Source organism: Triturus cristatus, chromosome 1_1 (assembly GCF_964204655.1).
Source record: "Triturus cristatus chromosome 1_1, aTriCri1.1, whole genome shotgun sequence".
Classification (NCBI taxonomy): Eukaryota; Metazoa; Chordata; class Amphibia; order Caudata; family Salamandridae; genus Triturus; species Triturus cristatus.
Genome location: NC_140579.1, coordinates 148,259,397 through 148,273,344, shown reverse-complemented (window position 1 = coordinate 148,273,344; position 13,948 = coordinate 148,259,397). Strand labels below are relative to the sequence as shown.

At 46.9% G+C, this 13,948-nt stretch overlaps 1 protein-coding gene across 1 annotated transcript; it reads right to left on the bottom strand.

The window, feature by feature from the left end:
- Positions 1-2,403: 2,403 nt before the first annotated feature.
- On the bottom strand, positions 2,404-8,660 carry ZBTB9 (zinc finger and BTB domain containing 9). The gene is made up of 2 exons (XM_085623788.1): positions 8,581-8,660; positions 2,404-6,747 (listed from the first exon to the last, which is right to left on the bottom strand). The coding sequence occupies exon 2, from the start codon at positions 6,726-6,728 to the stop codon at positions 5,358-5,360; it is 1,371 nt and encodes a 456-aa protein (XP_085479914.1). The 5' UTR covers positions 6,729-6,747; positions 8,581-8,660; the 3' UTR covers positions 2,404-5,357.
- Between the last annotated feature and the right edge of the window lie 5,288 nt (positions 8,661-13,948).

The following is a 13,948-nucleotide window of genomic DNA, read 5'->3' as shown; positions in this document are numbered from 1 at the left end:
AAGTAAAGTGCTTCAGATTTCTGCATGTGGGGTGAATGAACACTTGCATGGTGAGGCTACAAGACAAATGGCTTTTTTGCACAGCTTTGTGAAGCGCTGTTTGACCAGACTCATTCAATATTAAAGGTTTGTTTGCGGTTTCACTTTACAAGTTAATGGGAAACAAATTGCACTCTAGAGTATGAAGACACTTGACTGTAAGATGCCAAAGACTGGTTTGCTTGGAGGACTCTAGTTTCCTTAAAGGCGTTGTTATCACTTTGGGGTGGGGATTGGGGAAGGTCATATTCCATGGCAGCCATCTTCACATGTTCTCCTTCCTGATCAGTGAATCGCCTGGTTCCCCCATCACCAGGTTCCTACCTTGAAGCAACTCTCCGCCACCCATTTGTACCCATTTCAGGAAGTGCTCGGAGGCCACCGCAAGATGGTTAAAGTGCTTTACAAGAGTACCATAGTGTATACTATAATTAACAACAAATAATGCCTTCTGTAGTACCTTAGAACACTTATCTTCTTATCTGCAGAGCACAGCTTCCCAGCTCTCTAGTAGAGGACATCATTAGTACGTACGTAGAATGGAAGTGATCTTTAGCGCCTTTTACCAAAACATGGAATGTGGGGGAGCGAAGTGTGGTGGAGTAAACAGCTTATTTCAATTGACTCCATAACAGATAAGCCCTCTGTCCTGGGTTTTCTCGAAATCTTTTTCAGAAGGTGGTTGTCTCACCTCTTATGAATGATGGTCTGGACTGTAGTGAATAATGCCCTGGTAGAGATATGGGTCATCTTCAGAAATGCATCCCTGGACCATGTATGTGATCTTTTGAGGATTAAAGATGGTGAGATTTGCGTCAATAATGATTGGTAAAGGCAGGGGCAAAGTCCAGACTGCACATCAATTAGCAGCCTGATCCAAGGCAAATACGCCTGCCAGCTTTAGATGCCCCGCCTCTCTTGGTGCTTTTGCTGTCAATCTGAAAGCTTTCTAGTAGCCGGGCAAAGAGAGTTTTCCCTCTGCCTGGCACACTGGCAGTACCAGCATTGCCTTAATCCCACTGAGTAAGGTAGTCTGGCCAACTCTTATGTCCCCTTTACAAAGTACAATCTTGAGCTAAATAAACCCGTCTCATGATTTTTCCTTCTAGAAGCAGTCTATCCCTCACCAAAACTTCCTGGTAGTATTTTAGGAAAAATAGGGAAACGTACAGGATGATGAATATTTCTAAACAGCACAGAAATTATTGCTCTCAAATTCAGTTGGTTCTCCTCTGAATGTGAGAATTCTGAAAACTGCCTAGCATAACCTCTGTTGATATTACAATAATATTAATAAGGGCATGAAACCAGATTAAATTGTATTCTTATTGTAAAGTTATATGATAAGCAAATTGGTTTATAAAACCAAACCTGAAATTCAGGTCTGTCACCATTAACTTGCTGCCGCTGTGGTCTCACGTCTAGCTTTCTGATCTCTCCTGTTTGACAGTACCTCATCTTAGCCCTGCTACATCTATTGTGCAGTCTCGGCTAGTAACATGCCACTCTATTCGACTCGAGAAACATTTCTCTTCTGTCACACGCTAACTCGGACGTCTCCCTGGCACTCTCCTCTTAGACTCCAACTCGTCTCCGACCTTTGCTGTCCTGGAACAGTGCTATACTGTACCTAGCACTACAGTGCACTTGCAGTGCTAACAGCTTAAACAACAATTCTCCAAAAGAGGAACATAGGGAATTATTGTGGCACGAGACCTGTTTTTTGTAGTTTGGGGAAGGATAGGGAAAACAGAACTGGGCACTAACTTCTCACAAGATGGTGGCTGCGACCAAGAAGGGTCTACCGCTGATAACCAGGCGGCAGAATCATAGGAAGCCGACCAGCCTACATCAGCTAAGGTCAGGCTGAGACAGGAGGATAAACCGATATAGTACCACGATTAGACGGATCCTGCAGTGGGAATGACGTATAGAGTGCACACTGGGTCTTGCAAACTTACACTGGGACTTGAATTTAAAGCGTTGGCCTTTGCCAATGAGCCGGTCTCAAAATCTAGTGACAACGAGAGAGACTGGCTTTGAATATGTTGCTGTCACTTAATAAGATATCTTGGGAAAAGGAAATACAATCTGCACCCATAATACAACCCCTAAAGAACACGACTGTCAAGTCCACCATAGCTCTATTTAGAGTGAAAAGAAATAGGAACTTGATCAAAAGAATCAGGGTTTGGAGCAGGGGTGTGCCAAGTTTGCATAATTTCCTTTTTCGTAATTACACGAAATTACACAACATGCAAATCCAACATTTTAAACTATATTTTAGTGCAAATGGGTCCTTGTATCACTTTTGGATAAGAAACACATTTAAACAAGAGCACTACGAAAAACGTCGCTTGCGTTTTGGGGTTCCCATGTGTTTGCAGTACATTTTTACAGCAAATTGCATGTAGTTATCTGAAGTGCCGGAATTTTGGAAATTTCATGTGACAAGCAAAGTGCAACATTCACAAAATGATGCAAGTTACACCTCCATGATTTAAATGTTGCCCAGGCCTAGTTTAGAGACAGCAGGAGGCTCATTTGATAAGCGTTCAGTATGGGGCCCAGTTTCTTAGCACTTTAATCAGTCAACATGTAGATTTGTAGAGCGCTTCTTGTCACCCATCAGATGCAGGGGGTGTTGAGGGTTAGAGAAGGGGACACGAGGTGTCTGGTGGGCTGATGGTTCAAGAAGGCGGATCCCTGGTTGTATAGGGCCTTGTATGCAAGGGTCAGGAGCTTGAACTGGCATATCTTCTGTACAGGGAGCCAGTGGAGTTGCCTGAGGTAGGCGGTGATGTGGATTCGTCTAGGGTCTCATCATGACGGACTTTGGAAGTTACTCATGTCTAACAAATAGATCTGTGGCCAACAGTAGTCCTAGCCCTTTGGCTACTATTTTTTCATCTATCAGCATTAACTTGTAGCTGGTTTGTTTCAGTCACTCACTGGCAGCACTGAGGCCGGTCCGACTCAGTCACATGCCTGACTCTCCAGGCATATAACTGAGTGCAACAGAATCTTAACATAATTCTGACCCGAGATCTGCATAATACTCAAATCGAGACAATTTCCATGGCTATCTGGTGAACACAGCCGTTGAATAAAATTGCCAAGGGCCTAGAGGAAACCCACTGGAGGTGACCGAGCTATGCACGCTCTGATAAAGACAAAGCTAACCAAAGGAGGCTGAGGCCCAACGGTGTGATGTTGTGGGTGCCCTATGAGGGAGATGGGGTTAATTGCTATTCATAAATCGATGTTAATTGAATTCAGAGCTGAATTTGTGTTTTCTCTTTTACACCCTGGTGGTGTCTATCTGCTACATTTCCTGGAGTATACTTTCACAGGAGTCCCTTCGTCAACTTACCTTCGCTGCGTAGAGCCTTTTTCTCAGATTCCTTAATCTCTTTAAGCTCTGCGCCTATTTGGTGGGGATGGCCAGGGCAGCACCAGGCAGCTTTCTTCTGGCTTTGCCATGTTGGCCCCACCTCTTCCTGCCTCCATGAGACTGGGAAATGTTTGATACCTAAATTAACCCTTTCCTGACTGCTACCAACTGAAGCAATCTACACCTCTTTTCTAAAATCTGACTGCCTGGCCTGTCCCTTCCCTGCTGTATCCTGTGTTCATTTGGTCGGACGCCCAGTTTTTCTTAAGGAAGAGAGTTGTGCAAGGTCACGCATTAAAAAACTAGGAATTTCTGGCAGAAAGATTTCTGCAATCAGATCACACCAGAGCAGGTGTGCTGCAGTGAGCCAAGAATCACTGAATGTTAGCTAACAATTTGGTAGGACCAGCTCAGAGGATAGGAGGCAGAGGCTGGAGTAAGAGTTCGGCCCCCAGTTATTTGGGCGGACCCTTGATCTGCAGCACCTGTGGCTGGATTTGTTTTTTATGGAGGTGAAAGAATTTTCTTTTGATGCACTAGAAGGCGAATGCTGCCTTTGCTATAAAGTAAACAGTGCCCTACCCTCTGGGGTTGGGCCAGCACTATAAGTTTGACAAATAAATACATAAATACATACTTTGAGCCAGACATGAAACACAAACGCGCAGACATTGACTGGGTACATAGGCCACAGCTCAGTGGTGTTGGGATAATTCCAAGTGGGGCACTGGTTTGGAAAAAAGTTATTGTTGGGGTGATTAGACCACAAACTCACTACAGTCTTCAAGTACTTGTGCCTAAGGCAGGATTCCAACCCAGTGAGCTCTAGTCCCAGAACCCATGTCCAAACCCTCTCTAAACACAACACTAGGAGAGGCTCCAGTTACACTACAAGTCCGAAGAGACCCACGTCGCTGGGCCTAGAACATAGACATAAAAGAGAGACAACCTCTGCCAAAAGAAGGTACAACCTTCAACAGTGACAAGTGCTACATAAGCATTTCTTTTAAAGATTAACAGGGCCAGTCAATATGGGAAGAAATGGAAAGCAGACTTCCACAAACACGTCAGCTAAATACAAAGTGCTTTTCATGTGTCTTTGCTGTCCAGACACATATCCCTGCCCACAGGGCACAGTTTCTTTCTGCTTCATACGCCTCAAAAAATGTTTGTCTCTTGCAGTTTACGGCATCTCTCTAATGCTGATTACTTTGTCCCATAACCGCTCTCTAGTCCCCGCTATCACAATATATCTCGAACTGACCATTTAAATCTCTTCCCAGTATAATGGGCTGGATCCCTCTACCCAACATCTCCCGATGCCTCCCTATAGTGTCTCACTCTCTGCTCCTTTCTCCATCATCTGTACTGTAACATTTTCATGATGGCCATGCCACCTCTCATCTCCCACAATATAGTTTCTATTCTCTACCAGGCCCTTACAACGATCATACAGACCCTCTGTTTAGGGTTACCTCTTGAGGTTTACATTTCCACATTTGCCTGCGTCCCTTCAGGCTGCCTCCTCTCGTATTTGCGGTTTCAATTATTTACAAGAGTTCAAGCTCTGAAGTATCGTAATAGCTTTTGGAACTGCTCCTATGTCCTATGTTTCAGTAAAGAGCCTTCCTTCTCACCTCTCCTATGCTTTCAATTCACCGCTCTATGCCATAACCCTCCTCTCTGTTTCGCTGCGAAATTTGCATCCCCTCCCACCCCCCATTGCCTGGCCATCTCTAAAGTCATGCAGATCCAGAAATACTGAACTATGGCCAGAACCTATAGGGCAGAGCTGCAATAAGCCCCTGAGAACCTGCTTCATAGGGAGTAACGAACCAGGACCAGAGGCAGCGATACTACCTCTGGCTCTTCGTAGTGTGTGCGCACGCCTACATCTCAAATCCCAGCAGTGCCATCACTGTTTTTATTTGTAAGACCAACAGGCTGTCGACCAGCCTTGTCCTTTGCACATCTCCTTGTGCTTCAGGAAGCAGCTCTGCACGCGGAACTTGCGCCCACAGTCTTCGCATGCATACAGGGTACCATCGTGGGTTTTCATGTGCTCCGTCAGATGGTGTTTCAGTTTGAACTTCTTGTTGCAAATAGAACAGCCAAAGGGCCGGAGACTGAAGGTCAACATGATGTGCCGATCTCGCTTGGGCTTCACGGCAAAGCGTTTTCCACAAAGACAACCAAACTTTTTGCCATCGGGGGCAGCCATGATCTTGACGGGGGCATGGATCACTTGCCCATGAACGGTGTGAGCGATGATTTCATTCCCATGGAGGTCCACTGGCTTGGGTGTTAGCTGAGGGAACCCTACCTGATTGGACATTTTCCCCATGTAGCTTAGGTGCCCATCATAGGGAACTAAATAGCTCACCTCGCTGCCTGACTGAAAGTCTGATGAACAGATATTCTGTAGCTCTGACATGCCATGGGCACGGCCATGGCTCAGAGATTTCAGAACGTTTGTCTCATGACCAGGGAAAGTGAAACCTTCATCCTGCTCAAAGCGTTCCTGCTTGATGTAGAAGATCTTAGAGTCCTTAGAAGAAAAGCATTCCTGCTCCACCCTGGATGAAGATTCTTTGTAAGAGCAGCTCGCCACATTACTCCCCTCGACTTCCTCCAGTAAAATTTTTCCAGACTTGTCTATTGACCTGCTGGGAACCTGGGGCTGTTCCTCGTCTTCTTCATCGTCATCATCATCATCATCTTCATTAGATACTTGGATTTTTATGACATCATCATCCTGACAATCATCAGATTGCTGGGCAGATGCAGAGTCTTCCCTCTGGTTTGGCACGTCTGCAGTACCACTATCACCCTCGTCCCGCTGCGCCAAGTAATTGCTACTGCTGGGAGACTGGCTCTCACTGGCTCTGCTGGACCACTTTGGGCCGGAGATGCTCTCCCTCTCCTTCAGGATCTCAGAGCAGCGGTCAACCACCTGCCACATTTGGAGGCCACTGGCCACCAGAAGGTGGCTGGGCAAAGCCTCCACATTCACCCGTAGCCGACCTGAGTAGATAAGCTGCAGGAGGTTTTCGAAGGCTTCAGGCTCGATGGCGCCGGGTAGCACGATGCAGTTGGTGTCATTGAGGAGCAGCTTGTCATGGAAGTACGGCGAGGAGGCTGCAAGCACGGTTTTGTGTGCCTGGAAGACGCGGCCCTGCACGTGCACACTGATGTCGCAGAACTTCCCCTCCAGCCGGTGCCGATTAAGACTCTCAAGGAGGACCGCGCTGTAGTGCGGAAACTGAATGTGGATGGCTCTGGTCTGTGACTCCATGGCACGCCCAGAAGTAGAACTGTGTAATGGGGTAAACAAAAAAATAAAGAGTCAAAGGGAGAACTAACAGAAGCGGAGACTGCAATGGGAGGAGGGGAAACAAGAAGCAAGAGTGAATTAGGAGGCAAAAAGAAAGCATGGTGTGAAAAGAGTAAATAAAAGGAGAGGAATACTACCTCCAGGGAATGCTAGGTGTATGGTGGAGAGAGTGGGTGGCAGGGCAAATAAAGCAGGGTCACAGATAAGAGCAGTGATAATAAGGATTGATAAAGGGGAGAATGAGGAAGGGTGAGAAGTGGAGAGGGGAGTTCTGCAAGCGGGGACTACAGAGGGAGTGATGCTGAAAAAATAATGCTAACAGAGAATGGGAAGAAATGTACCAGAAAAATTTACGTTGGGTGTCTAAAGGGCCTCTATGATGGAGTGCACGTTGAGTGATGCAGAAATCCTTGAAGGTAGCAGTTTTTTGTACAGGGAGCCAGTGAAGTGTTTGTAAAGAATGTTTTACAGAGTCACGCGATGGAATATTTAACAGAAGTGTGATAAAAAGCAAAAAAGATGTGTGACAAAGCCATACTAAGGTTCAAGTCCCACTACGATCATTCTGGATTTGCTAACTTCGCTTTTAAACCACTAACAGTAACTAATGCTTGGGATTCTTCCCATGTCCTGAGAAGAAAGAACCACAAACCTGTAACCAAGTTAACACCAAGTCTGCTGGCCCTAGTCGCCTTCGATCACAGACACCACCTTCTATTCCCTCTGCTCCATGCCAAGATAAGACTATCTGGCAGGGAAACCCGAAAAGGTATAGGATGAGTGTGAGCCGCCAGAAAGAAGAGCATATGATGGTAGAGTTGGGGGCTGGTGTGGACTCGAGTGCCAAGGGTCCCAGGTAACAAGGGCGCATGCCTGGTCTCATTCAGATATGAAAGGATGTGTGCATGCGAAGGAGAAAGAAAAGCACTTACAAAGAATGCCTGGTTCTGCCCACCCCAGACTCTCGACCCCCTCATCTCACCCTATGGTCTACAGTTTACCTTTCCCACTGTTCTCCCCTTCACCACCATCTACTAAGCATCCTTATACTCCCTACTCTATCCCTTACTCTTTTCTACTCCCTCCCCATCCTTCCAGGTTATTCCCTCCCTTTAATGTGTATCCCATAACTTCTTCCTCCACTGCATGTACTGTGCCTTCCTCAACACCATCCCCATCCTTGCCTCTACTTGAACTCTTTATTTCCTTGTCTACTTCTGTGTCTCCTCCTCTCAGTTACTCCCCATCCGTTGCCCGCTGCCCTTCCTTCTCTATACCCCCTGCCCCTCCTCTCCAGCCTGTACCTGCCCTCCTCCACTGTGTGTGCCCGTTCATTCACTCCTTCTCTATACCCCGGCACCCCTACTTTCCAGCCTGTACCTGCCCTCCTCCACTGTGTGTGCTCGTTCATTCACTCGTTCTCTATGCCCCCTGCTCCTCTCCAGCCTGTACCTGCCCTCCTCCACTGTTTATGTCCGCGTATTTACACCTCCTCTCCACTCTCTGTTTGCCTTCCATCCTCCGGTCCATCTCACCCCTACCCTTCAGGATCCCTCCTCTCTCCTCCCCTTCCAACCCCATGCCCTTGTCCCCTCTGTACCACGGAGTCTCCTCTGCCGCTTCTCCCTCTCCTCTGCCCCCGTGCCTCCAAGTCTCTCTACACCCCATCTGGCGCCTCCATGAGGCCTTTCCTCCTCCCGTGCCCTGCGTGCCCCTCGCCCCCCATTGCCCGGTCTCCCTGCCCGCCCTCTTTCCTTCCAATCCGCGACCCTCCTCCGGGCTCTCCCTCTCTCCTGTTCCCGAGGGGCCTCACCTTCTCCCGGCGGGGTGCACAGGACAGACCGCACAGCCCGGTGCAGCACGGCCTAACCCGGTGCTGGCCGACCAGAACCCTACCCTGAGCGGGAGAGCGGCCAGCGAGGACAACCGAAGGGGAACCCTGGGAGATAGAGGGGCCAACGAGGACAACCGAAGGGGAACCCGGGGAGAGAGAGGGGCCAGCGAGGACAACCAAAGGGAACCCGGGGAGGGGCCAACGAGGACAACCAACGGCGGCGAACCCTGGGACAGGAGGGACGGCAGCGAACGAGGACAACAGAAAGTGAACCCTGGGAAGAGGAGAGGCCTACGGAGACAGCCGAAGGGGAACCAGGGAGGGGAGGGGTCAAGGAGGACAACCGAAGGGGAACCCGGGGAGCACATTCAGCAGGGAAGGACAACCAACAGCGAAGCTTGGGACCAGACAGGTGGACGAATAGAAACCAACCCTTGGAGGGACAGCAGCACCGAGGGACATCCAAAGATGGACCCTGGAAATGAGTGGCCAGCTACGACTAAAGACGAACCCAGAGATAGGACCGCAAAAAACAGTTGAGCAAATAAAACAAGCATTGAAAATGCAATAGGTCTCGACTTTGATTAAGTTAAAGCCATTTGCTTTGCTAATGGTATTGTATAGTAAAGCAAATGGCTTTACTTTAATGAAAGGCGAGACCTGTTGCATTTTTAATGCTTGTTTTTTAGGGCTACTATTGATTACATGAGGCTGGCAGTTTAAGCTGTCTCTAGCCAGACCTAAATATAATGGTCTCAATTAAAAAAATAACCTATAAAATAAATAAATATATAAATCAGAAATGCGCTTCCATATAGTTACTCCTACGTTTGGGACAAGCATCAAACTTTTTTAAATTCACAAAGAATTCCATTAGCACTTCTTACTGCGAATCCACAACAGTCAACGATTCCCAGATGTACTCTAGTGTGCTATCTATTTTTGTATGCAAACTGTAGCCAGGTGTTCGTTTCAACATTGCAACATTTGCACGTTTAGTTTTTCTTTGTTTCCCCATGGGGAAAATATTTTTTCCTGCACAGAAACATCTGAGTTTACACCCACATAATGTTTAGGTCTGGCAGCATCCAAGAGCTTTTAATTTTGCTAAAAATTAAATATGTATTATACCTATTTAAAAGGGGTTCCATCAGCCCTCTTAACCCTTTAGTCAGTTGTGTCATTCACTTTTTCTTCTGCACACTACAGCATGGATGGCATTCATGGAGCACATCTGCAGGCAAATTAGTATCCTTCTGTGCCAGGGACTTTTAAGACAATGTATTCTTTTTGATATCTTGCCGTATTTGTTTGTTTTTATTTAGTTTGATATTGGTGATGGCCAAGCACTCTCCCAGCAATGAAGATTTGTAAAAACCATGACAACAATCACTGATAAACACCAAATCTATTGGATTTGCAAAGGCTTTTTTTTGGGGGGGGGGGGGGGTGATGCGTCCCTCCCCATTTGCAATGCTTTCCTTCTACCCTTGACAGGAAATTAGAAGCATATCAAGGTGAAAAAAATAATTTCAAACAGGCACGGTTTTGCATTGGATTTGAATGACTGCCATAGTGATAACTTGGATTGTTTCTTTAAATGAATGCATATTATGTCTGTTGCTTTGAACCATAAGGGGTCGTAAAAGTAGCTCACTACGATCTAGCTACCTTTGCAGACGACTTTCCCAAACTCTTTTTTGTACTGGGAGCAACTTATGTTCAATGAAGCTCATTGACAGCTACTAATATTCTTAGTGCTGTATAATTTCAATTTTTTATATGTATAATAATTCAACCAAGCAAAAACGTTCTAATTTATTGAACTGGGCTGCACACATGTGAGCTACTCAGAGGTAGTTGGAGAGCTACAGTAGCTCACGAACTGACTCTGGTAAAAATTCACCAATTTTTAAAATGTGCAACATGAAGCGGAACGCAGAAACGTGTGATCTTTTCAGAGAGACACTGTCTCCGTGTCCATGGTTACAGTAAACATTGTCCTCTCCACAAAGTCCCAGAATACATGCAGTGCACACGAACGAGAGGCAGAGTTAGGAGATCAGACCACACCTCCACAGTGGAATAGCTTAAACAGCCAGAACCCAGGGGGCTGCCTTTGGAGACAGAAGAACAACATGAATGGATCTCATGCCGGCTCATGGACATTTAGGTGACTTTCAACCAGTCCTGTATTTCTCAAGCGGCATAAGCACGCTGGATCCAGCAGGGCTTTACTTACCATGGGAATAGTAGGACTACAAGTCCCAGTATTCCTTGAGTCACCCTCATCATGGCCTGGGAACGTTCATGACTGGAAGTCTCTGAAGTATAGACAAAGCCACCGCTAAAAAGGGTAATTGAATTATGAATTTGTCCCACTAGCTACATATTCCGCCATGTGCTGCACTATTTGTACATTTTAACAAAAAACGTATTTGCAGCTCAAATAGACCAATGCCTGCTGACATGTTGCAGCCCCACCGAGCACTACTCTAAAATAAACAGTAAATAGCACGTATTCTGAGTTTTGTCTCCATTAGGGGGAACAGCATGCAGAGTGTGTGCTTACTGGAGGCACTGGCCACCTTCCAGCTATTAACCCCTGCAGCCAGGGTTTAGAAGTGACGCTTTTTCTCTAATAGCGTAAAACATTCTCCTTAATGGACTGCGAGGACGGATTCTGTCTGCGGTACCTAAATGCAATCAAAGGAGCGAGGATATATTTAGTTCCACTGCTCACACGCGCATGCATTTTCACATCACGACCAGTGTTCTCACAAAGCAGCTGTTTCTAAAGTGCCCGGACTTTACAAGACTCACACACATGGAACGTCTCTGTGTAAGCCGCAATCTCCTAGTGAGAGATGTATGTAGTAAACATGACGTGGACTAGAATGTTCGGTGGGGCTCCGTGCGTGAGAGTGGCGTTTCCGGGTACCCGTCGTTCCAGACACAGGTTGCTCCTAGAGCTGAAGATAGGGTTTACAACCTAATTGGGATAAGGGGAATAAATGAGGTCCCCTTTATTACAGCAAGCCCTGCGCGTGCAGGACTTACTTCTACAACGCTGCATGTGTTTTTCACACAATCTGGGTTACTGTGCGTGGTTGGCTGGAGGTAAACAAAATGGGTTTCCAGCTTGTCTCTGTCCGGCCAGGGATAAAATGAGTAGTTGTTTGTCAATACAATTCGGAGTATGATGTGTTGAATGTGTGCAGTTTTTCTTTCCATAGCACCAGAATCTCTTTGCCGCAGTGTCAAATATCTATTCTAGACAATAATTCTAATTTAAACACTTGCCTTATTTTAACTAGGCTGTCAATGTTTACCTTGATGATCTTGAAGGTTGCGTCATCGTGTCGCGGTGCCTACTTTCCGGCAGGTTAGATCTACAGCAGATTAATTACTAAGACTAGTTTATATTTTAGGTACGAATTTCCACAAGAACCAGCGTAAAACGGACCTTTTAGCTATCAAGACGTTTCAAGTGTATTTAAAATATCGAAAAAATTACGGGACATCCGGATTGAGCAGGTTAAATATTAATATTTCGTTGATAAAATAAGTTTCTCTTTCATCCCGGACAGAGCTGTTTTCCAAATAAACATCACTGCCGGTACAAGCCGATATCCGTCATCAAAACCATCAATATTCGGCTCTTAGAATCGGCGCTCTCCTAAATGGGTGCAGCGTTCATTGGTGCGGCAGGTGCAGTGCCACCTGGGCCTCTGCACCCAATTGCGGCTGCGTTGTGTCACTCAGTGGGCGGTGGGACGTTTTCCTCGCTTCCTTGAGTGCCCAGCGCGCTCTTGCTACGAATCACAGCTCCTAGTGCTGCCGGGCAGGAGCGTCTCAGAGAGAGCCCGGCCCGTGGAAGGGGAGGCCTGGCCCGGCCCGTGGGAGGGGAGGCCCAGCGGCGGCGGGGACACTGGTCAAGCCCGGGCCATAGGCAGACTGTGGCTGCTGCTGGCTGAGTGCGCCTGAAGCGCAGAAATCAACTTCACCCCGTCCTGTTGATCAAAGAGGCCCGCTCTCAAGTCGAACAAGTGCCACCTCAAAATACTATTATTGCGCACCCGGCAGTGCCTCGAGGGGGCCTCAGCCTGAAGCCCACATCTCCATATTAAAGCGCTAGGTTTCTGTATCGTGCTAGTGCACGCTCCGGACCTCATTGCGTTATATTTTGGTGAAATGCTTCTAACACACAAATCCCCATTCTGTCAAGAAGCTCTGTCAACCCTATTCTGAGGGAGGGGGAAGGCGCATTGCCATCAACCGCAGAAACAAAGATGGCTCCCGGAGAGCCCGCCCGCCTTCCCCATTCAAGGCGAAAGCCTGAAGTCCACTCACCAGCCAGCCAAAGGGGTGAGAGTGAGGGGCTGAGCTGCACAGACGACGCGTGAAAGGCACAGCTGCACAGCCCTTTGCACGCACCCCTCAAAAATCACATTCACCACCACTGACTGCCTCGCGAAAGAAATCCATAGGCCCGGCCCTGACAAAAACAAGCATCGATCTCTTGTCTTTATGGGGCCATGTGTTTCTAATTAGAAACAAATGGCCCCATAAAGACAAGAAAGTGCTTTGCGACAGCAGCAAAGCAGGCCACCGTGTCCGGATCGGAGGCCAAAGGGCATGAACCAAAAGCCCTCATTTCCAATGGCAGGCCATCGTTTAGCATAAACGGTGATGCCAGCCAATGGAAATGAGGGGCGAGGCTTAAAGCCCTCTTCTGAAAGTCCTTGTTAACAATAAATCTCGCCGAGCGAGTAGCGCATGTGCTGCAACGCTAGGCGAGACCTAAAACTCCCATGGGAGAGACAGCAGCAAACAAGGACAACGGAAGAATAACTGAAGCTGAACCCTGGGAGCACCTTTAACAGAGAAGGAAAACCAAAAGAGAAGCCTGAGACCAGAAAGATGGACGAAGAGACACCAACCCTGGGTGAGACAGCAGCACTGAAGGATGATCAAAGATAAACCGTGGAAATGATAAGTAGAACTTGAGGTGAGCCGGGAGACAGGACCACAACAAACAAATGGATAAACATCCTCCATGAAAAAATACATCTTTACGGTTCTATGAAAATTATATCCTCAATTTACATATATGGGAGGGGAAAACAATACACATATACTCTCTTGAATATGAAATACCTGTAAATATATAGATGCATACAATATGCCTTGCCAAATGTTACAAGCTTCAAATGTGCCCCGTATACTGGCTTAAGTATACAGACAGCCCAACCAAATTCGTCAGTCTCCTCATTACTTTAATGACAGTTGAAAATAAGGCAGTCAACCAAACACATTTGAATTGTGAAAACAAGACCATCCATGT

Coding starts and splice junctions, on each gene's coding strand:
- ZBTB9 (XM_085623788.1), bottom strand. CDS start 6,728: ATGGAGTCACAGACCAGAGCCATCCACATTCAGTTTCCGCACTACAGC.